This window comes from Calonectris borealis, chromosome 2 (assembly GCF_964195595.1).
Source record: "Calonectris borealis chromosome 2, bCalBor7.hap1.2, whole genome shotgun sequence".
Lineage (NCBI taxonomy): Eukaryota > Metazoa > Chordata > Aves > Procellariiformes > Procellariidae > Calonectris > Calonectris borealis.
The window spans coordinates 118,218,144-118,241,868 of NC_134313.1; the positions used below are offsets into that span (position 1 = coordinate 118,218,144).

The 23,725-nt window shown below is 41.3% G+C and overlaps 1 protein-coding gene across 5 annotated transcripts in view; it reads right to left on the minus strand.

The window, feature by feature from the left end:
• The window catches only part of ELMO1 (engulfment and cell motility 1), a 319,770-nt gene that overhangs the window by 22,170 nt on the left and 273,875 nt on the right, over nt 1-23,725 (minus strand). For all 5 annotated transcript variants that reach the window (XM_075143082.1, XM_075143084.1, XM_075143086.1 and 2 more), the window contains 2 exons: nt 6,792-6,955; nt 1,122-1,234 (listed from right to left, as the gene is read on the minus strand). In XM_075143082.1, coding sequence (XP_074999183.1) covers nt 1,122-1,234; nt 6,792-6,955 — 277 coding nt within the window. The remainder of the gene's footprint in view (nt 1-1,121; nt 1,235-6,791; nt 6,956-23,725) is intronic.

Consider the following 23,725-nt stretch of genomic DNA (forward strand, 5'->3'; position numbering starts at 1 on the left):
AAAGTCACAATGGAATATTAATGTTCTTACCGTAAACTCTGTTTAAGCAGCAGGCTTCATAGGCGTTTGTAGGCTTGACAGAGAGGATATAGAGCTGCATCACATTTTTCCTGCAACTCAACCCTTTCATAAAGGCTTTGAAATTTTCGAAAATAACCTCCCTACATTAAGGAAAATTGCCTCCTTGTATCTAAGGAAGGAGGAACTGCAGAGATACTTCTCTCTGTGAAGAAAGCAGGTTTCCCCAATTTATCTGAAGGTTTCAAATATTGATTTTTGTCAGTTCTTACTCTTAGCTTTTTTAACTTTCTAATTTGTATTATATTTACAGTGGAAAACAAATGGCAATCTGAATTCTCACAAAATGAGAGTTTTAAAGGGAAATTTTTGGATACCACTTCTAATTAATCTGCTGAATTTATACTATGTCCCGTTATTTTGCCTGGAGAAAGAAGCGTGCCTCTCTGAGGGGAAAAGAACCATAGAGTTTGACTGTATAAAGTGAGCTGTAAATCTAGCACTGAGCAATGACTCAGGATTGGGAAAATAATCTTCTCATGTCGATCAACTATTCATCTGAAGGTACACAAATTACTGATCTAAGTGCTTTTAAAAAATATATTTAAACACCATAAGTTATTTAATGTATATGGTAATGTAAGACAAAAACCAATGACAGGCAGTACTAGAGGGAGGGGTGCAGAATGAGCTCATCGCATATATAAAGGTGGTCCAAGTCTAAGAGATTAAAATTTTGGCTACACCAAGTTTCACGTGCTATTCCTGCAGAGGCAGACATTTTGTTTTGAGATGAACAAGAAGCCTGGAAATCCAGGCAGAAATCAAAATACTCAGTTCAGACTGCAAGACTGCTGCTTGAGATTTTTGTCAAATGCTGGACTTGTTCCAGATGATCTGTGTGATGAAGCCAAAACCAGTTCCAGGGAAACACAGGAAATCCTACAACAACTGTAACTAGGAGATGCTTTCAGATGCCCCCTGGTAAAACCAGGCAAGACAGCACTACAACCAAGGATCTTGCCAGTGAAAGTAGTATTCCTCACCTCAACTTTTAGACAAAAGTGACAATAAAAAGCTAGACTAGGCAGTCTGAGCTGTACCTTGCCGACGCCGACTGTTGAGTTTCCTAAAGCAGGTGCCCTCCACAAGTCGATTGAGACGTTGCTGCTTGATCAGTTCTAAGATCTCAGGCTGAATCTTCTCTTTTAGTTCCCTTGGGAAGAGAGAAAGTAGGCACTTGTCAAATTCAATCAAAGACCATCCTCTTTCCTCTGAGACAGAGTCTCACAAGATGTTTCTGCAAGGAGTTTGAAGGGGACAACAGTCACAGGCAGGCCCAGGTCAGAATTCAGTCTGCTCTAGAAAAAAAAACCCTTTTTCTTATAAGAATGGGAGTCAGGATATCTCTGTTGTAGACATCTCCTTGCTACGACATCAGTGTATGACTCAGGCAAGTCACTTATTTGTTTCTTACTTTACTCATCTAAAAATAACGCTTGCTATAATGCATCAACAAGGTTTTTCTGTGGCAAATAATGCTCTTTCATTGTACGAGCACTGTGAAGTTTATTTGAGGGTCTGTCACCTTTTGTTGCACGATCCTCTGCTGGTATACCTGACTAGCACTACTATTTAGGACAACACAAGAAGGCTAAAACACATTTTGAAACAATGATAAAAAGCAGCGAGCAATGCCAATGAGCTAAAATAATGACCAGTGCTATATGCTTGTTCTTAATTCCACACCATTCAATTAATTCATTATTATCAGAATTTTGTGGAAGACTAACCCATGACTAGGGACTGCTCAAGGATCAAGCTTTACCCTTGCCCAGGAGTGCAGAAACCCACAGTGCATTTAGAAATAATATTTATATCCTTCAGAATATCTGTTTTCTACATCCTACTTTGATAAGAGTTCAACATGTCAAGAACTAGGCAGAAAACGTATGCACATAATATTTGAAGTTTGACTTCATACACCATCACATGGATTCACAGATGTCTGAATTCATCAGTTATATCCTCACTTAGATTCATTAAGAATACATAAAAGACAGGTTTAAACATCAACTCGACAGCAAGCCTAGTAAGATTAAAAAATAACTGAATGTGTAGAGGATTTATAAAATATAGAGTGTGTCAGAACCATAATTTTCCATTGCTGTGCAAATTAGGTAATACCAAAAATCATTCTGTCTGGCAGTATGTTCCAGCAATCATCATCAAAAGCAAGCAAAGCTGTGGTATCCCATAGAGACAATGAAAATTTCTCTCTTCTTGAAAACTTAGGGAGCCCAGTCTCTGCTGATTTCCACATTCCTTTGGATCCTATACCTTTGATCTGCCAGATTCCCACTGAAACCACCTGAAGTCCTCTGCTAGAAAGATCAGGCCTTTAAACAAAAATGTCATCTTTCCCCCAGGTATTAACAAAATGGTTGGAGTTCTTGATGCATAACCCACCGCATATTTACAAGCTGTGAAAATCTAGCTGGTCAAAAATCAAGGAAGCATTGTAACTATAGAAACAGGCCACCTTTTGGAAATGTATTATTAGTCATTTAGGATAATTTTCAAGCACTGTAGTTTTCTCGTTGGGAACTGAGATATGAATATGCTGAATGGTTAAATACTGCAATTAAAAGAATTTTGTGCTTGAATAAATGTCTTGCTTTTACTGAGCTGATGAGCTTCCCCATTCCTGAGGTAAGAGCTGGGAGCAGGGGCTGAGGAGAACAGTGTTAAAAAACAGTGTGGGTTACTCAGCAGTCCAGGCTGCAGACTAAATCTCCAGCTGGACTGATTTCAAACATTCAAGACTGGTATAAACATCAGTTTGATATTTAGGTAGTTTAATTAACTTTACAAACTAGAGGAAGAGAAGGATTTTTAACCAATCCAAAAATAAACAGGTAATCCTCTCTGAAGTACTTCACTGTCTAAGGCAAACTTTCCATAGGAGGAAGGGAGGTAGGAAAGAAGGGACATCTTCTGCCTCTTTGCTGATGTGCTGGAGTCCCTCCACACATGTGCATATATTTGCTCTCACAACCGTGAAGCTCAGAGGTAGTACTCTCTTCTGTTTTACAGTCCCCATACTTGAACACACAGAGGTTGTGAAGACAACCCATTACTCCACAAAGAAACAGTCGTCAGTGACTTTGGACTTTAGTGACAGCCCATAAGTCCATCCATCCCTTGCCATGGTCACCTGCACTTACTGTCCTCAGCAGCTCATGCCAACACATGGTTACTCTGACTTGTATGGTTTTCAGCTATTTTTCAGATACCATGACTCTAGATATGTTTTTGCAAGGTGATCCTGCCACTTAGTGCTCCTCACTGTCAAGGTTTCTGTTCCACCACTTCAAGGTGACAGAAATGGGGCAGAACAATCAAACCATGGCACACAGTTAAACAAAAGATGTGCTTCTTTGAATCTTTATATTTCCTTCAGAAAGTCCTTTGAAGGCAAGGGAGTTCCGTTCCTCAGGGTCAGCGTCTAAACACAGGAGGGTTAGAAAAAAAATCTCTGTACAAGAAATAGGTCATCCTGCCTAATTTTAAAATCATACAGGAACAATGAGCTAAAGGAAGATCATAAATGCAAATATGTTTTCTGACAATTTTATTTATTGTCCTTCAGATGACATTGGCTTAACAGTTTGTGCCTTGCGAAGAGAGAAAGAACAAACTCGGAAAGTCTAAGGAGACAGCGGCTTTGAAAATTGCTATTAGTTTCCTACTGTGTTCCTGTCACGTAAGAATAGCAAAAGTTAGTGGGCTGGTAAGACAGACGGGTTGGGGGAACCACACAGTAATATATATATGATTGCTAATTTTCTGATCTCACTAGTCTCAGCGCTATAGGCAATACTGACATCAGTTACTTGCTTTTAAAATAACAGAATTGTGGGCAAATCTGAAAATCATTAGAAATTATTTTTAAATTATTCAAATGATACTAGTTCTTCTTCAGCACCAGTTATATCTGTTCTCAGCTTTTACCTTTCCAGGTTATAGTTAAGACTCTTTCTTGTTAGCTGTTTTCCTTCCAGGATGGGGCATATTAGACATTTAAATCATTACAACACAACAGAAGAGTAATCCCAGAACTGCTTTCATGTGTTTTGTCCTTTTATCTTCTGGCTTGTAGCTATGCCCTCTCCTAATCACTTCACCCATTCAGAGCAGGCATTAGTGACTCTTTCTAACACTGCAGAGAAATCTGTAAGATAAAAAGCTGAAAAGCATCCACATCCCTCCCTCTATTTCCCTGTACCTCCCTGATTTCGCACAGATGTTACTTAGCAATGGCTCCCTAGCTGACATTAACTCTACGTTAACCAGCAAGCCTCCACTTGGACATCAGATCTTTATCCAGTATTAACCCCTCTGTTGCCATTTAATGTGTCAGGGAGATCTCTGGTCCTCTACAGGCCAACAGGATTCCTAGGCACCTTCTTCCACAGCCATTCAAAATAAACCGGTGATACTTTGTTATTTCATTGTGGAATGGCAGTTTGGATGATCAATAATGATCCCAGAATCTTGAATCGATTCTGTTCTGACGGACTTTTTATTTTCCCTAATCAAAAGTAGAAATTGAAAAAACTTCATCTCGCATGATGCAACAATGCTTATATAAAAGAAACAATTAATCCTTGCAAAACAAGGTGGTTGTAGTTACGAGGATCTAAGGCAACTCTTGCCAGCTTGCATTCAAATCCAACTTAACTGAAGCTTCTCTCATCCAGCAGCTTGAAAACTTGAAACTTCAGTGCTTCATACAACGAACAGCAGAAGCAAGCCTTCTATCATGTTCAAGGCAAGAAAAACCATCATCTGATTGCCATATTCTCACGCAGAATTAAACAAGGCCTGCCGACTTTACATTCACCATTGTGCGCAATCACTTTTAGCATATCTGCAAGGCTTTAAAATATACAGCACAGCCATGATTGCTCTCTTCACTCAGTCTCTCCCTACAATAAGGCCATGATTCTGTACTTCTATCAGTTGTGCCATCTATGCAATTTGAGAGAGTTCAGTACAGGGAATCAAATCTAACGGGAAAATGAAAGAACCGTTTCTTTTCACAGTCAAGAATAAGTGATCATGGATGCAATCAAAATGCAAATGCATAAAGTTAAATCTCTGCAAATGCAGTTGTGATTGCTTAAACACCTTATCGATTTACTCAGCCTTTATAGCCTTTAGGCTTAGCCTTTGTCCTGAATCTGAAATGAGTCTCTTCAGCTGCTTTTAACTATTTGTGTTGGCTGTTTCACTCATTCCATGATGGGGAAGGAGACCCCGCACTCTGGCAGCAACTAGCCAGAGTGATACTGGAAATAAAGAGCTTGCAGAGGGCACTGGCAAGTTTCATAAGGCTGGGTGATGGTGCAAGAGAATATAAATAGTTGACCTGTATCATACTTAAACAGTTGACTCACAGGGAAAGCAGGGAAAACGAGAAGTTTTGGTGACAAGCTTAGCAGTACTGAGCGGCTTTGAACCACTAAATGTTGCAGGGGATTGGCAGGGGATTTCTGAGCAGTGTAATGATGCAAAACTGACTAGAACCATTTGTACTTTTTAACTGATGCATTACTATGAGTGACATCAGTTCTAATTGGGCATTAGGTCCTATCTTCTAACACACTGAAAACATAAAAGAAGCATTCCCCCTTTGATCCACATTGGTATGATTAAAATTTAAGTAATTCTACTTAGCTTATGCTTCCGCTGTTGCCCTGCTGCCCCTGGAGGAATGTGTCCCCAGAGCTTGTACTTAGATATCTGTATCCTTTAGAAACAAATCAAAATGAACACCCTCCTTCTGAATCCTGAAACGCTCTGGTCCAAACCCTTCTCTATACCTTTGCCTTGAAAAGGAGATCTGGAAAATCACGAGCCATCCACTTGAAACATGGTCAGGATTTCATGACATTTCAGCTGATGCTTCTGGAGTCCTCACCATTTCTCTGCTGATCTCAAAAGGGTCCTGCTATTCTCAGTACATCATTTGTGCACCACGGAGACTGGATCTGTCCTGTGCCATCAGTTCAGCCACAAGCCCAGACTTGGTCCAGAGCCAAGTACGGCCTCCATTTTTCATATAACAGAACAAAGGGTATTCTGAGAAACGGGAAGGAGCTATGGTGGCGATATTAGTGTTTGATACTTTGCAGTAAACAACAAGGAAATGAGAATCCCATTGGCTAGCTGCCAGAATGTTATCATTTACAGAGAAGTAACTGCTTGTCATTAACACCAAAGATAATGCCATAAACACAGACAGTCATACACAACACCACTCTTTTGGGGAGCCAGTGTGTATTGGCTCCTCTTCTTCTAGGCTTCTCCCTGTCTCGCTCAGAGAAGTGACATTTGGAATTTTTAAAGGCCCTTGGACAGAAGACAAAGTTGTGGTGTTTGTTGTTTTTAAAAGCCACTACCAGCACTAAAACCAGGCTCACATTCATGCAAAGCTAGGAAATGTCAAAGCATTGTTTCATACAAATAAGCCATGTGAGACCCTATAGGGATTTGCTGAATCTGGTTTCACTGAACTCAAAGAAAAAGTTATGATTCCCAGCAGAAGAAAACATAATGCACTTCAAGCAGATGCCGCACTACTGCTTTTGAGCCTGGCTCCCTGGACAGCTTTCCTCCTTGGGTTCCCCCAGAAGAGCTCACAAATGTCATTCACATTTGTTAATCCTTTCATGCAAAAATGAGTGGGAAGAGAAGACAGTACTTACAGAATCGGACGAGACTGGAAATCTTCCTGGTTCATTCTTTCAGACTGGCGTATTTTCAGTATTTCTGTGTAACTGAGATTCTGAAGTTTGCTCTTGAACTGATCCAGAGAGCTAGGCTTGGTAGTGAGCGCTCTCATTATCTGTTCTTTCACTACCTGCATTACCTGCAGTTGACAAGGAAAGGAAAAGAAAACCTGTGTTAACACTTTCTGTGTTTTTGTTTCAAATATTATTCTGGGTCACAGTAAGGTTTCCAGGTATAGAAGATGATTAGTACTATGTGGTCTCAAGACAACTTTTCAGCAGCATAACAAGAAAATAAGCCAACTTCTGAAAGGGCATCACAGCTTACAGCAAAAGCTCATCTGCTCTGTGAAAAGAAAAATTTTTTTTGGGGGGTGGTAGGGACGGTGTCATTTATTGCTTGGCTGTCTCCCTAGACAGCTAAATTACAATTGCTGGTTACAGGATTTTAAGTCCCACTGTCTGTGGCCTGTGTGCCCACGGCAGCCGTCTGAGCTGAGATGATGCTCCTGTCATGTCAGGGACAGGCACACATACAGCAGCAGAATTGTAACAGCAGAAAAAAGCTGTGAAGTCCTAAGGAGCCGACTGAGAGCGCCGGTGCACATCCTGACTTCTGCAAACTCAACCCAGGCGAAGTGCACAAGCTGCAGGGGCCAGTCTAACTGCCCACAAGAGAGACTGCAGAGAGTTTTTCAGGTCTTACAGCTCTCCTGCTGGGTCTTAGAGCTGCTCTCCTGACCAGAAGGCAGTAGCACAAAGCTGCTAACTGTGGCCTGTTGCTTCCCTTATTCCTTATGCCCAGAGGCGATGGGCACACACCGAAACACAGGAGGTTCCCTCCGAACATCAGGAAACACTTTTTCACTGTGAGGGTGACCCAGCACTGGCACAGGTTGCCCAGGGAGGTTGTGGAGTCTCCAACCTTGGATACTCAAAAGCCATCTGGACATGGTCCTGGGCAACTGGCTCTAGGTGGCCCTGCTGGAGTAGGGGGGCTGGACCAGATGACCTTCAGAGGTCCTTTCCAGCCTCAACCTGCTGCGATACTGTGAGAGCCTTACGCTGCAGGCACATTATGGCCATACACAGTGAAGGAAAGAGAACTTGCTAAAAGAGACTATCAGTCAGGGGAGAGAGAGAGAGAGAGAGATCAATTTGCCAAGGATATTGCTTTTGAAGCAATGCCATGAACAATGAAAACCAAAAAATGAGAATGAAGGATGGCTGGGCAACAGCCATCTATCTGCATATTAATTATTTTATCAGGAGAAAACTGCTGAGACACAGTTAAGTAAGGGGAATTGCTTGGCTCTAGTTCAAATAAATACATATCGCAGATTACTGTTTGTCTCTCTGCAATCCTAGACTCATTTCCTCAGTGCTGGTGCAAATCACACACTTCGAAATATTTACCTTAGACTTAGAAAGGCCGATCCCACCCAAATCCAACAGCTAAAAACCAGTAGGAAACGGTAACACCCCCCTGGTATCAAAGTGGGTGTGACAGAAATTAACAGCTACACAAACAGAAGGCAAAAGCTTTTTCTGCACTGTTAATTTTCCTTTATTCTTTCATTTTCACCATGTATCTTAAAACAGAAGCTCAGCCCCTCAGAGGGGGGGCTAATCATTCTGAAAATTTTTCTTTTCACATGAATATTTCATTGCTTCACATGTGTTGCCTCAGTCTTCTAACTCATTGCCTGCATGATGTTTTCTATTTTTGCTTCCTGAGATGTAACTTCTTTCTCAGATGTGATCTAAGCACTCATTTTAGCTGTGTCCAGCAGGTGAAACTAAGCAATTAAAGAACTGAAGATAATCTCCTTCCTTACTACAGGGACTACATCCATCCCAGAGATCCACTTCAAGAGGAGCAAGATGCTTCTCCCAAAGGTGTTGGCTCAGGTGGGCAGCAAATGCCTTTGCCACATTTCCACCCCCTGGATGAGGCAGCTTACCTACAGCCCCTTGGCTGGGGCCTTGCTTTGAATGCATCCTTGCAGTTAAGATCCTACTCTTGGTAAATCTTGCAAACCTGGCCGAGCAGAGCTGAGCTCCGCTCCATCCACTCCTACAAATCTAATAGGTACGTTGCTATGTATTTGAGGAAGTCTTCTAAAACTTAGTTTCACGGTAAAAAGCAACATTGAATTCTGTACTCTACACCTGCATACTCTTCATTTCATATACAGAAGTATTTGTTTTTAGGTGGTGGCCATGTGCAGCTAAATCCCTCTGAAGGGTTACTTAGCTGGTCTGCCAGTGGGAATCAGCTACTTCCCCATCTGAAAGACAAACTCCTGACTGCCATCCGACTCCTTAGAGGGATTAACGCCTCCTTGACTGCATTCAGAGTGCGCTCATTAGACCACACCAGTCCAAGTAAGAAACGTGCTGAAAATGACAAACCAAAAGGCCAAACAACCATAACCACTGAACGTTAATGGATCATGCCCAACAAGGCGAGTGGCATACTCCTACTGATGTCACTGGGTTTAATACCTAAAATGGCTTGGGAAATGTAACGAAGGAAACGTCCTCAAAGGAACAGTGGAGAAAGAATGAGGCTGACAATCCCAGCGACGAGTTGGATGTTTAAAAATACCTTTTGTCTTCCTCTTTCTGCCTTCTTTACAATGACTACTTATTGCTGTTAATTAATTTAAATTTATATTTTATATGTTTATATATTATTAATTAGGACTAATTATTATTAACTACCAGGAATGGAGAAGAGGGGGAGAGACTGGAAACTAACCTTGCCCATTGAAAATGTATTCAGCTGTTGGTACCTCCTAACACTACTGTCCGGGCTCCTAGCAAGCCGGGCTTAACTTTTCACCCTCACAGAGAAAGTGACATTCAGCCACTGCCTTCACTTCTGCTTTCTCAGGCACGCTGTTATATGTGGTTTTACAGCCAGCCTGCAGTCATCATTTCTGCAGTATCATGCAAAAGAAGCATGCAAAACCAGGTAGCTTAAGTCAAACATGTAAGCCCCGTCACTGCTCATGGGTTCAAATTCCCTGGCTATTAGAGAGCAACAAATTACTGCAATTTCAAACAGACAGGCATAGTATAACTGCTAAAAACCATATTACACTGCTGTATTAACTATCACTGCCGTATCACCTTGATTTTTCAGCACTAAACCAGATTTGCAAGCAAATATAGTCCTGCAATCGCTTATGCATGCATGCAGTTCCAGTTTTATGCATTCATTCAAATATCTGTACAAATCTGGTTTTTCTTGCTTACATATAGGTTTAGTTTCCTAAATTCAGGTACTCATCCTGGGGAAACTGCCTCTATGTGTAGTTTTTCCTATAAAATAAATGGACAAACAAATAAATACTATATTTTAGGGAGTTGCATGTATGCAGATCTTCTTTTCAGTCTGATCTCTGAACCATCCATATGAAGCAGCACTCTTTCTTGACTAAACAATGCAAAAGAGGTTCAAGTTCAGTAGACTTAGGGCACTGTCATTTATGCTTAGTTGCAAAATCCTGTATAAACCCTTGTCTTCCTTCTCTGGTACTCACTGTTGTGGTTAACATGCAAATTCCTCTTCTTTGCTATGATCTGTGAAGTTATTCACAGGGTATCATCAAAGAGCCCCTTGGTTTAGAGGCTCCCATTGCTCCTGAGACAGAAGGCAGGAAGCGTATGCCCCAGACCCAGCACATAAGGGGGTGATCATTTGCCTTGTAATGTTTATAGCCAACACTATTTAACTAGCTGGCCAAAATGTCAAAGCTGCTGATTGCATTGAGTCTCCTGAGCATTTGGGAATCACTGCCAAGAACTTCTAATCTGTTCAATTTCCAAAGCTGAGTTGCCAGCCCTTGATTACTGCTGTCTGAGAGACAGTATCAACCCTTCCTCCCCATGTGTCTGACCTTACAATGAATTAAAGGTATTGTCTACTCAATGTGATTGTATAGAAACACTGTAGACAGTTGTTTTAATTACATTATGCTTTGCTACTCTTACTGAGAAATGAGTGTTTCAGGGGGCACATTTGCTTTAAATCATGTCCTTTTTATCTGACGACCTCTTGCATGGTAAGAGGATCCCAAGTTCTGCATGATGACTAAGACAGGTAAATTCACTGAAGACATGAAGAGAAAGACAGTAGGCTTGTATCAGAAATAGGGTGGCCAGCAGGAGTAGGGAAGTGATCGAGCCCCTGCAGTCGGCACTGGTGAGGCCGCACCTCGAATACTGTGTTCAGTTTTGGGCCCCTCACTACAAGAAGGACATGGAGGTGCTGGAGCGTGTCCAGAGAAGGGCAATGAAGCTGGTGAAGGGCCTGGAGCACAAGTCTTATGAGGAGCGGCTGAGGGAACTGGGGTTGTTTAGCTTGGAGAAAAGGAGGCTGAGGGGAGACCTCATCGCGCTCGACAACTACCTGAAAGGAGGCTGGAGCAAGGCAGGTGTCGGTCTCTTCTCTCAAGTAACAAGCGATAGGGCAAGAGGAAATGGTCTCAAGTTGCACCAGGGGAGGTTTAGATTGGAGATTAGGAAAAATTTCTTCACCAAAAGGGTTGTCAAGCATTGGAACAGGCTGCCCAGGGAAGTGGTTCAGTCACCATCCCTGGAGGTATTTAAAAGACCTGTAAACGTGGCGCTTAGGGACATGGTTTAGTCTGGTGAACTTGCCAGTGTTAGGTTTATGGTTGGGCTTCATGATCTTAAGGGTCTTTTCCAACCTAAATGATTCTGTGATTCTATTTAATCACATAGGACCTTATTCCCTGTATTTTGTATCCATCTATCGTGTCTTATATTTCTATGGGCAGAATCACCATAATATTAAATTATATATTTTTTGTTAAGCTGTTTTAGTCTAGCTTTGTGTTTAGTTTATTTGACCTCATCTCTGTCATATCACATTCTGACTACTTTGCCTTTCCAACATTTACCCCCTTTTTTACTCTTCCTTCTCTCTCTTGCCATGACAACTTTTGCCTATGCAAATAAAGTCTCTTCCTTTCAGCATGGAGCAGAGGTCTGAACACTTGGGCTCTACAACAAGGGGACAAAATAAAAAGAGAGAAGTTGTCACAATGTCAGAAAGAGGAGTTTATCAGGGCCAAACTCTACAGCAACCTTCCCACTGACCGCATTTCAGTGGCTTGTTTGCAACTACGGAAAGCACAAACCTCTCTGCTCTACTTGCCCCATACCAATACAAAGTTTGTCCTTGGCACTGACTGGAGAAGACAGGCTGTCATCTCAGACATCTACCATTGCCTGCAAGCTTCTGGAAATTTAAGTCTGAGCCTTCCACTCACCAGACGCACTCTTTCTACGAACTCACAGCACCAATATTCTCAGAAACTTCCCCCAGAACAGTCTGAAGGGCTGGATCTTCACAACAACCCCTCTGTGGAGCACCAGACAGGAGATGAACCCTTCTCATAATTTCCCCACAATATCAGTGTTTCTCTTGAATAAGCATGCCCTTTCACATGTAATGACCCTCTCACAGCAGCAAGAACACATCCAGAGACCATCACAGAAGCCACTAAGTTGTACCTCTAGTACCTTGGGGCACATGTTACACCGATTGCTGCTTGGCGACTAACTCGGGAGGTTGTGTGGTGTCAGTATGTTACGCTGACTGATTGCCATTAGTCTTGACAGTCCACCTTTCTCCTGCACAGACAAGACTTAGGTATAAATCCTGAGCCCATGTTACAATGATGTGCTTAGTTCAATGCTCTCCTAATTTGCCTCAAAATCAGCAAGTACTGCAAGGCATGATTCCCCTACCTCGTTGCAGCATATGATAAAAGAGCAGTCACTGGACTGCGCTATATCCAGAGACCTCCCTCTACAATCAGACTTGAAGCATCTGAGATGTGAGAAGTTTTAAGGCTTCATTCCCTAGCTTTTCCATGTGACTATTCAAAAAATCAAGAAACCAACAGAAAACTGGAGGAAAGACATCTCTTTGCAAATTGGTTGTCAAGAATTCATACCTAGTTTCCTTCCTATCTAAATGTTCCCGAAAAGAAGCAGTTTGGTTTATACAGGGTAAAAAATGAAGGAGAAAACATCATTTGGTGATTGAGATCCAGCTTGATCATTTCAGTCACAAAAGGATTTCCTTCAGTTAAATCCACAGAGCAGGCAAAAATAAGGTTGTAGAATGAAATGGCCAAATCATTCTTAATGAACAGCGCTTACTGACAAAGGAGGCCATAAAGAAAATCTAATTCTGAAGGGAAAGGAAATGACTTCAGTTTACAAGCAACCTGTCAACTCCTTTAATGAAAACTTTACATGTTTAACGTGTGCACCAGGTAATTCAAGACAATTTTTTAGACTGTTCCAAAGGATAAATTATCTTAACTAGATCAATGGTTATATTTTCAGAGTACTCAGAAGAGTCATCCTGAGAGACTTCAAGGTCCTTGGAAGATAATTTAATGCTGGTTTTTCCCCACCCCCTATTTCCACATATTGCAGTCTGTGAATTCACTACACTAGTCTCTCGGTTACAGCCTGTACCAAACTTCCACTCCACATTACTTTAGAATATTAATCCAAACACGCCATCCTACACAAGCAAATTTAAAGTCAGTGCTGGCACAACCTAACTATTGACAGGAGACGCCAAAATTCCCGACCATTTCGTCTATTACAGTCTGTGTACTCTGGAATTACAAAAAAACCCTGGTTTTCAATCTTCTTAACTATTCCAGAACACAAGGACAGTTACTGTAGCCAGCGATAAAGAGGCAACTCTAAGCCGTCTGGACGTAGATAGCCACAGGAATAATTAAGTTGATTCATTTTCAGGCAGCAGGATGAGAAAGCAGCTGTCAGAGGATTTAGCGGGTATAAGCTCTGATACATTTTATCTCTTCATTTTCTGCAGAATTTAAAACCCTTTGTGAAGAAAGTTTGTGTTGCTGGGGTTTTAGCTTTCTTTTTTCTTTCTTCTTTTTTTTTTAAACCCTTTTGCTTGTGATTATATTTTTCTAGTATGAACCATGGTATCTTTCAGTCTGCAGAGAAGAGACTTGAAACAATGCAGTGGTTTTGATCAAGCTGAGCAGTCTGTTTCCATGTGGTACCAGTATCAATATCATTATCCAGTTCAGCAGTGACTATCATTTTGCAGGAATACCTAACATGAACAAATGAGCACACCTAACGGATGTGACAATGGAGCTGAGAGGTAGGAGATGTGACAGCAGTTCCACACAAGGTGTTAAAAAAGGTCTATAGCAGGTGTCTGAAAACTTAATGCTGCAGTGATAGATCTCTTCAATGTGAAACCTTGTTCAGAGCCTCAGGACGCAAATAAATTGCCTGCCCTCTGGCGAGGAAAAGAGGGAAGAGAACCTGAAGGAGCCTAACCTTGCACTGGATCCCGAGATCCAGAAGGTCGAGCGGTGAAGAAAGAAAAGGCTGAACATGAAGCGAGGCCCACCATTGTTTTACATTTCAGAGAAGTTCTTGACTTTTTCAGCTTTTCATGTTCCCTTGAGTAATTAATCGCAGGTGTGGGAAACCAGACTGAAATCACACGGTTCCTGGGAACTGATGGTCTGAGACTGTTGTTAATCCAGGACTACAAGAGAAGGGATAGAGGATTCATTACATTCTTGTAAGAAGGGAGGAATAACAGCCCCAGGGCCATCAGCACAAGACTGGTGAGCACCATGAAACAAGGTGTGAAAGGGAGGCTGAGAAAAAGCAAGGAAGGGGTCTGAGGAGTGACTGCATCTGAAGGAGCTGATGTAAAAAAGTTCAGTTCCCTGCAAAAGATTCCTGGCTCATCCCGTTATTGGATGCGAGCATTTTGTAAATTGTGTTCAGTGGAAATGGACCGCTAGTTGCTGCACTGTTATGTTACATCCCGGGGCTACTCCACCTCTGCAAGAAGAGCCTGTGGCCACAGCTTGACTTGGCACTTTCCAAAGAAGCTCCCAGAATTCTGTTAGCTGCACTGATATTTTTCCCTTGGATAGATCCTGATGGACAACCACTGGATACCAAGGAGGCCTCCAGTTCTTTTTTAACTTTACTATTTATTTGCTCAGTTAAACCCAGGAACAGTGGCAGAGGCTTTGGCTGGGAGCAAAAAGCAGCTTGAACTTGATTGAGAAAAAGACAAAAGGCTACCAAAAAATTCCACTGAAGGGTAATATGGCTAAAGGGAAGGGCAAAAATATGATTTTGACAATGAATATTAACAGACCAGAGTAGACAAACGAAAAAAGAAGTCAGCTAGTAGGAAGGATATTATAAATATAGAAAAGTGACCAGAGCAAGAACAGAGGTTCCAGCAGGGAGTACCAGCATATGGAGGTTGATGGCTTGCAACAAAATAAATGAAGGGGTGCAAAAGTTTGAATGAAAAAAAAAGAGGCTCTGGCTCTGATAGATGTTGTATTTCAATAGAAAATGAAGGCTTAAGGAAAAGAAGAAATGAGATTTTGTTAGAAGATTAGTTAAAAGGAAATAGGAAAAGAAAGGGTAAAATATGGGGGAAATTATATATTTATAAAATTATGGCTCGGGAAGCAGCTGACAGAACGGAAACCTTCCTTAAGGACTGGCCTGAGGAAGTTGAGGCTAAAATTGATAGTAATAGAAAGGGAAGTGAACAGCAGTCCTTTACAAACTTGAAATGCATGTGGATTTAGAATAATCATCAAAATACACGTAAACATTGTCCATAATGTCTTCAACCATTTTGGTAAAAGACAATGTGAAAGCAGCCCACTGGCTTCCTGCAGGGCTAAAACCAGACGCTATCCCCAAATCCAAGGGTTCTGTTCAAAACAATGCTAATCTAAACACACAAGTCAAGTATCACTTATTTGGGTTTTATTGGGCTGAAACAGCAATGACTGATAGACAAGAAACCTCTTCCCTACATTTAATATTTGCAGAATACTACTTGCATCAGAAATAAGGAATAAATTTCTTCCCTGTTTGTGCTTTGTGCCTTGAGGTAAGCAAAGCAAGAAATAAGTACTGTGTGACAAAGCGTTTCTGCCCCAGTAAAATGATGTGCAAAGTTAATATGACAGTTTTTGTAAACTTCCTTGTTAGTTAATTGAAGTCTTAGGTCAGCCAATATTACATTATTTCCCCCAATGTCTGACAACCTCCTTTGGCAGAATAAAACATGCAGAAAAATTATTTGTGGGTGGCATTTAATCCAGGGCTTTTCACAGACAAAATGTACTGATCTTCTCAAATAAATGTTAAGTGAGGGGAAGGGGAAAAATGAGGAGATATTTGTATCCTTAGTCATATACCAATGTAATAATTAACATGTCAAATAACACGCTTGTGAATTCTAAAGGAAAATAATACAAGAGTAACCCATGATTAGGAACATACATTTGGGTGCTGCTTCCCTTAAAATACACAATTACATTAAATGGCATACACTAAATGAAAATTAACTGTAATATATTGGCAAACAGCTGGTTGTAGAGAAGGAAAGCAAGGATAAGATCCGAAGAGGTAGTTTTTCCCATAGGAAAGTGTAAAAATCAAAGAACTCAAATTCTGGGTATTAATGATGAATAAAAAAGACTCTCTGAATGGGCAGAAAAACAGGAAAAGTGGGGGAGCGACTTTTTAAAAAATGGGGAACAGAACAGGCTGGAAACGTTGCTCAGTACATCTGATAAATGGATAAAAATGTAAGAACGATGCTTTGCATTATAGCTTCACATCTTCCTATCTCCTTTAGCTGAGATAAAAACAAAATAAAGGTGTGACCAGCTGCATTTCTTAAAAGATCTCCAGGCTCTTTTACCAGTGCAAACTACTGTGTTGAGGTCCGTCCTGCCTGAGGTATGAACAGCCACATGGAATTGCACATGGTCCAAGCCTGTCTCTGCTTGCGTTGTCCCTTTCCTTGTCTCCAGTCCACTCCAGGGACTCTCCAACTCCACCTCTAAATGGAAGGGGGGCCAGTGCACCAGGTTTGTGTCTTTTTAATACCAAGAGAAATTGAGATCCCTAGTCATCCAGGTGAACCATAAACACAGCAGCTAGCACAATGCACCAGGCAATATGGGGACAGCTTCTCTACCTCTCCCCTTTGTGCCTCTCCTCTTTGCTAACTTTCTTCTCCCAAACCAAACAGACCTTGAAAATCCATCTGCTGTGTCTATATTGAACTCCACTTCTTTCGATTAGCAAATTCTGCAGCTCTATCACCTACTTATTTCCTTAATTCTGATAGGCATATTAATAAAAGAGATGTATGGGCCCTGAGACTAGACATAGGGTACGCCTTGCAGGGGTTGGTTAGCTGCCCAGCATTGTAGCTGTCAGTAAGATAGTGCTCTGGTTGGACACAAAGAAGGTTGTAGGCAAAAATGGACAGTAAAAGTGGGTTCAGAGAGTTTCAGACCCACATGCTATTCTTGATGACAGCTGGTTTTACTTTGATAAAGTAAGAACTTCACCTGCTCAGGAAACAGACTTTTCATCCTGAGTAATTGTTTTGATTTCCCCTAGTAAGGAACAGAAGTTGAAATACTGAAAGCTTCTATGCATTAAAATAAATTGTTTAGGAATTAGCTGATTTAAACATTCTTACAGTACCCCAAAAATGTGAAGTTTCTGTTCAGGAATCTGAGAAACAAAACACTTCATTTTTTCCCATGTACATTATTCACAGGAAAGGAGATTTGCCTATGAAAAATGTTCATCTTGATTAAACTCTGTATAAGGAAAAGCTCTGTAATTTTGCCCAGCTTTGCTAATACTTATGTGTTTCTCCAGCAAGTTCAAAAGTTGGCCCACCACTCAAACAGTAGGCACCCAAATAAGGAATTTCAAAGTACCACCTCACATTTTATCTGTTACTCACATGAACAAAGGAAAAGAAAATGATAAGTAGAAGTTGGAAGCTTCAGCTTTTGTTTTTCTGGACTGCAGTTAAATTGCATTCACCATTTCAATGCTACCATTTTGGGTTTTTTTCCTGACATTCCAATTTATTAAAAAAGCAAAACTTCCAAAGTTTCTACCTAAGAGAAATGACCAGAAAGACTGAAAATGTGTTTTTGGATTCAGTTCTCTGAATTAGAGAACTAGATGATGCACTCAGGTTTTCCTGATGAATGTGGAAGCAAAACCTTCAATACACTGGTGTTGGACTATTTCATTCAATCCAGTTATTTGCACGTCCTTCCAGTTATGGCAAATGATAGGGCTGAACATCTAGGAACTATGCATAAATGCAGTTGTGCAGATGTGCTACTCCTCTGAATGAACCTATGTGTTATTATGCATCATAATTTATAACAAATAAGCTGTAATAATTTTTAGGTAAACCCTTCTTTTCACATTCAAGTCACTGAAGAACGCAGTGAGCTGAAAAACATCTACAGAACAGCAATTTTTTAGCACATCTCATATTAATAACCATTTCAAATGCTAGTTGTATTGATATCAGAGTCCAGTCAGTGCCACAAGAATAAAAATAGCTGCATGAATTAACTGAATGATTCACAAAAATACACGAAGCAATGAAAAGATTAAATCCATCGTGACTTTTAGATGCTAGCTATAAAAGTTATTCTGTAAATCCAGAGCTCACAAATTACTGACCTGACAGATCGTAGTAAGTGCTGTCAGGACTATTACAAACCAAGATCTGCTTGGAACTGCCAAACATACAAAAAATGTCTATGTCCAGGAAGAAGAAAAAGGAAAAAATGTTTTCATTGCCATTTTAAAATGTTCTGAAATTATTGCAGAATACCTTTTGAAAATTCTGAATTTGTGCAGTCTAGTCCAATGAGATCTTTGCCTCAGGCAGTTATATCATTACTGTGCTGGTCATATAAATAAGAACAATGCATATTATTTTTCCCCCTGAGTTGTGGTACGTAACCAAGCATATAAGGAATTCAGCTAGACTATTCTTAGAAGAAAAAAAAGCACAGATGACATGTTTTGCCACACCTCATTCTAAAAACTGCAGTGGAATGGTTTATGGCTTCAGAGACCTGTATTTTTGATTGATGCAAAGGAGCAATCTTTTCTCCCCCCGATCAAAGGGAAGCTTTTTTGGGATCTATATGCAGTACAGGAAAATAAACTACTCCGCAGGATAGATAGCAGTAATCTATCTGACACCTAATACTAACATCAACAATTCAAAAGCAGTCAATCACCTCACTTTGATTACAAAACTGATCTGCTAGCCAGAGAAATTAGGAATGAGGTTACCCAATCCTTTGCTTCAGGAACAGGATACACTTCCGCAAGCACAGGGCAAGTCATCTACAGCTACATGAGGTCTTACGTAAAGATATATCAGTGACCATCATACCTGAGTAGACTGGTCCCACTGCTCCATCCCCTTTACTACGTGTAGAGGAAGCACCTGAAAAATCACACTTTTTTCCCTCTAGTGAGTACTATGTCAATACTACATTCTCAGTTTTGTTTTTTTCCCCTGTTCCTTTTACTCATATTAAATCAGAGCCAAAGGAAATTTTCTCACAGAAGGACTAAGACAAGATTGCAGTACTTGGCTTCAAGTCTACTTCCCACTATTGATTTGAAACTACCAATGACATACACAGAAACACATCGATCCTGCCTAGGAGGGTAAATAATGTCTTAAACTAGTGTTATTTCCAGTAACCAACTAGTGAGTTATTGATGGAGAAAGGCTTACAATCTTCCAGTGATGAAAGACCCTTTCTCTAGTAACTTGAAAGCTATCACTGCACTTGATTCCATATTGTCATAAATCACTGCGCTTCTTTCCATATTGTTATTAATCTACATTTCTAATAAGCCAGCAGACTCCTCCTTCCCTACAACTTCGTGACTATCTACTTCACGTTTTGGGGCAGGAGATATATTTAGAATTAAATGCAAGCTATTTGTCTTCCTTTGAAAGGTTGAATTCTGTGCACTCCAGATTGCAGCAGTCAACAAAAACAAAGTATCAGACTCATTCTGAAATTCCCCTACTGCCTTGCACATGATTACACAAAGGATTTGCTTTGGTAAATTTGCTCAGGTCCAGAAAGAAGCCAAACGGGAGATGTCATGCTAGAGTGAACATGGTCCAGGGGCACAGACATAGTCTATCCAATCATCCGTTTCACATGTTGGTAACAAGGAGCCTAGAACTGAGGCTAAAGACATGAGGATGCTATTCCCTCTTTTGAATCTTCTGCTGTATCATGTAATTAGAGTGCAGCAAGAACATGTGAGGCAATGAAAGCAAAAGCTTCTGTAAAAATCTTCTACTGTTTTATCCTATTGGAAGTCAGGCAGAAAGCGTGAGGAAATTCCTGTAAGGGAAAGACTGGTGGGAATGATGCAACCTGTGTTTCTTTGTATGAAGTGCTTGTAGAGTCAATGTGGTAGAGTCAAGGGGAAACCACTGGGTAGAGATGATAGGCAGCAGGTGGGAGGGGGCTGGTAATACAGGGGCTGTAACACCAAGGGAAGGTAATAAAGATTCGGGGAGGGAAAGGTGATGATGGCTTAACTGGGAAACGACTGTGTAAAACACATCCAGATAAAATTCTACTTGATTTTTAGGATAAAGCGTGTAAGCCTGGATGAAGCTGGCACCAATACAGAGCAGATATTTTCTGTAAAATAAGATACACCCAATATTTTAACACCAGAGTCTTTTGGAAACCCCCATACCTTCTCTTGCATCAAGAACGCATCAAGTTCAAAGATTGCTGAGAGCAGTCAGCCATCTCTGGCATCTTCTCTAAGTAGATTCCTCTTATTACTGGCTTTCCTCTGAAAAACTGAGATTTCCTGGTGTTTTCTGAGCACTCCCACGTCTGCCCAGCAGAAGGCAGATGCCTGCGCTGTCACTGCCTACACCGCTGCGCAACCAGTTCAGCAAAAGCAATTTTCCCATACAAAACCACTTCTTGTTTTTAACAACTTCTGTCTAACTCCCGCTGCAGACTAGGATTTCCCTGACCTTCCTTTTTTTTTTTTTCTTCCTTTTTTTTTTCCCCTTCTTTTTTTTTCTTCCTAGAGTTAAAATGCGCTCCAAAGAGCATACTAAATGAACCCAAATATCACATCATAAACCACACGCGGAAACATGTAACCTTCTATTGCAGAGGAGAGACAGGCTGGGGGAAGCCGCATAAGGATGCTATTATAGTAGGAGAGAGAAAAACAGCAGCTCCCCACGGCAGCTGTGAACCGGGCAAAGTGCCCAGGGGCCCAGTGGCGAGGGGCAGCGAGCGCCGGACAGCTGGTTTCCATGGAGGAGTGAGCCAGGGATGCAGGAGAAATGGCTCGTGGGAGGCACCGCTGCTGGCCACTGGCATGAGGAGGAGAAATACCTCCTGCCGTTTCACCTGCCATCAGCACCCGCGTCTTCAGGGGCTTGGTTCAAATTTGCTTACAACTTCAGCTGCCTCAGTCCCGTCTCTCCTGGGGGAGGACCACAGCTCAGAACACACTGTGCTGTGTCTTGTTTGGTGGGTTTCAGTGATTTACAGAAACAGAAAATGCTAGGGTTGAGCTTTAAATAAATAGAAAAAAAATCCAGCAAAGCAACACAATCCCAAAGCTGAGTGATCTGAGGCTTTTGGCACCCTCAGTTCCGCACAGAGGCCCTACAAACTTCTTTTGCACATCATGAATCTTTGCCAAACTAAACGTGACCTTAGCAGAGTTGGTGTTGCAACTCACAGCCATTACCTACCAAGCAGACAAAAGTGATGGTTGCTGGAGAGACAGCCTGTGGAGAGCAGGGTTCAGACAATTACCATTATTTTTTGTACAGGTAGAAATAAGAAGCCGCTATCCTGATCCAGCACTGTACATCACTGTATCCGAGTCCTGCATCAACATGTAAGTGGGGTACATATTTGCTACACATTAGAATGTTATTGGAGTGTAATTAATTCTGGCACCCCAAAAGGCTCCCTTGCACCATATAAACCAATGCTTGGCCTTGGGAAAGCACCGCACCTGCTTCGTGTCATGTTGTCTCTGCTGTAGAATAGGTAGAAAAGTATTTATTGTATTTAGCTCACGGTAAGACTACAAGACCTTTCCAACATTTATAATGAACACCTGAGTTAATCAGATAAAAGAACTTATGCAGGTGCAAAACACTGTTATTAGCTTTGTTCCCATTTTTGAAAGTTGTCAGAAGGAAATAGGGGCGGGGGGGAAGCTACCTATTAGAGATCCTTGGGAAGGCATTAAAGTATTCCAATAGAGATCTGGGATAAGTAGCATCATTTTTAAAAGAAAAGATGCTTGAGGTGAAAGTACAAAGGTCAGCCAATTGCTTGTTGCCATCTATGTAAACCCAAGTCCTCAGAATTGCTATTCGACACAGATTATCTCCACAAACAGCAGGATAGAACTCAAAGATAGGTAAATATTTCCCAATGAAAACAAAATTATAGTTTTCTTATTGAGTGTTCACAGCAAATGTACCTAGCATAACTCTTGATACAGATTCAGGCCTGCACTGCCACAAGGACAATTGATGGAGGGTCCTTCAGTTGCTGGGTACAACGCCAAGGTCCTTCCGTTCCCAAATGACCAGCTGCCTGCCCTCCCTGAACCAGTGCTCTTCATGCGCCTGCAGTACATTGCTCATAAAACTCACAGATCCCAAGTCAGGGGTACCCACGTAAAAAACACAGGTGGCAACTAAACATTTCTCCAAATAATCAGCTGCATTACTGACAGAGATAGCAACACGGCAAGTTTGGATGCGAGCGCTTCCTAACAGGATGTTAAAAACACAACCAATGGAGCTGCTCATTAGGAAAACCTCTCTTTGCTGAGATGCAGCGCTTTCTGTTGAGGAAGGTACCATGGGGAAAACAAGCCAGCGAATTCCTTAATATCATACTGTCCCCCAGGTACCACCTGGGCACTCCGCTGCCACGCAGACCCTGGCATCGGTGCCTTGCGGCATGGTTGGCAGCCACAGGAGGCCAAGGCTGCAGAGAAAACAGCTGCTCAAATCAGGCCAGCTTTTCACTGCGGGCACATTAGGGTCCAGTGGCTGCAAAGGAAAAAGGCAGATATTTAAGAAGGCTTGAGTGAAGATAAGGAAAGCTGCTCTAATAGGTTTTGCTCAGGCAGCAACGCAAGCCCAAGCGAGGGAAGAACAGTAGAGCTCCTATGCATGCAGAGAGTCTTCATCTGGGCATAAGTTCACATCCTCTATCAGCAAAAAATCCCTAGTTTACACCCATTTTCAAGACTGCTTTCCACTGCCATAGGGTGCCTATCAAAACAAGATAACAAAAAGAGAAAACGGGGGGCCAAACTACTCCAGTGTTACTGTAATCAAGCTGAGAGAAACTGGGAAGTGATTCAAGTTCCTCAAAATTTAAGCTCTTCCTGCCCTCCTCCACAAAGTAGGATAAAACTTGAGGAGAGAGAAGCAGATCAAAGGACTGAAAAGAAGGATTTACGTCTAGATAGAAAGATCTGAGAAGTTCCACTGAACATCACTCTACTTAAGAACCTGGTAACCGCTCCGTTCAAAAGTCAGTATATTCAGAGATAGCAGACAGTGGCTGAAAAACCATCAATCAGCAGGGACTATTGCAAATAAGCCTTTCTACAGGTATGTATACGTCTAGCATGCAAGAGGCTTGAATCTGGACTGTTATTGAGATAATAAACCTACCACAGGCATTACCAATTCATTTGGATTATTTTTTTTTCTTATCTCAACCTTCTGTTCACAAAAATAGTCCAGTAAAATCTATTTTGAGGTGCTTTTGTTAACATGGGCTAGATTTTAGGACATTTAAAATATTTATCTAAAGAAGTTAGAGATCTCACTTTGAAAAAAATAGATAAAATATTATCATCAACCTCCTCCTCAAAGCACTTTAACAGAAGCTTTATTTATTCTTGGATTT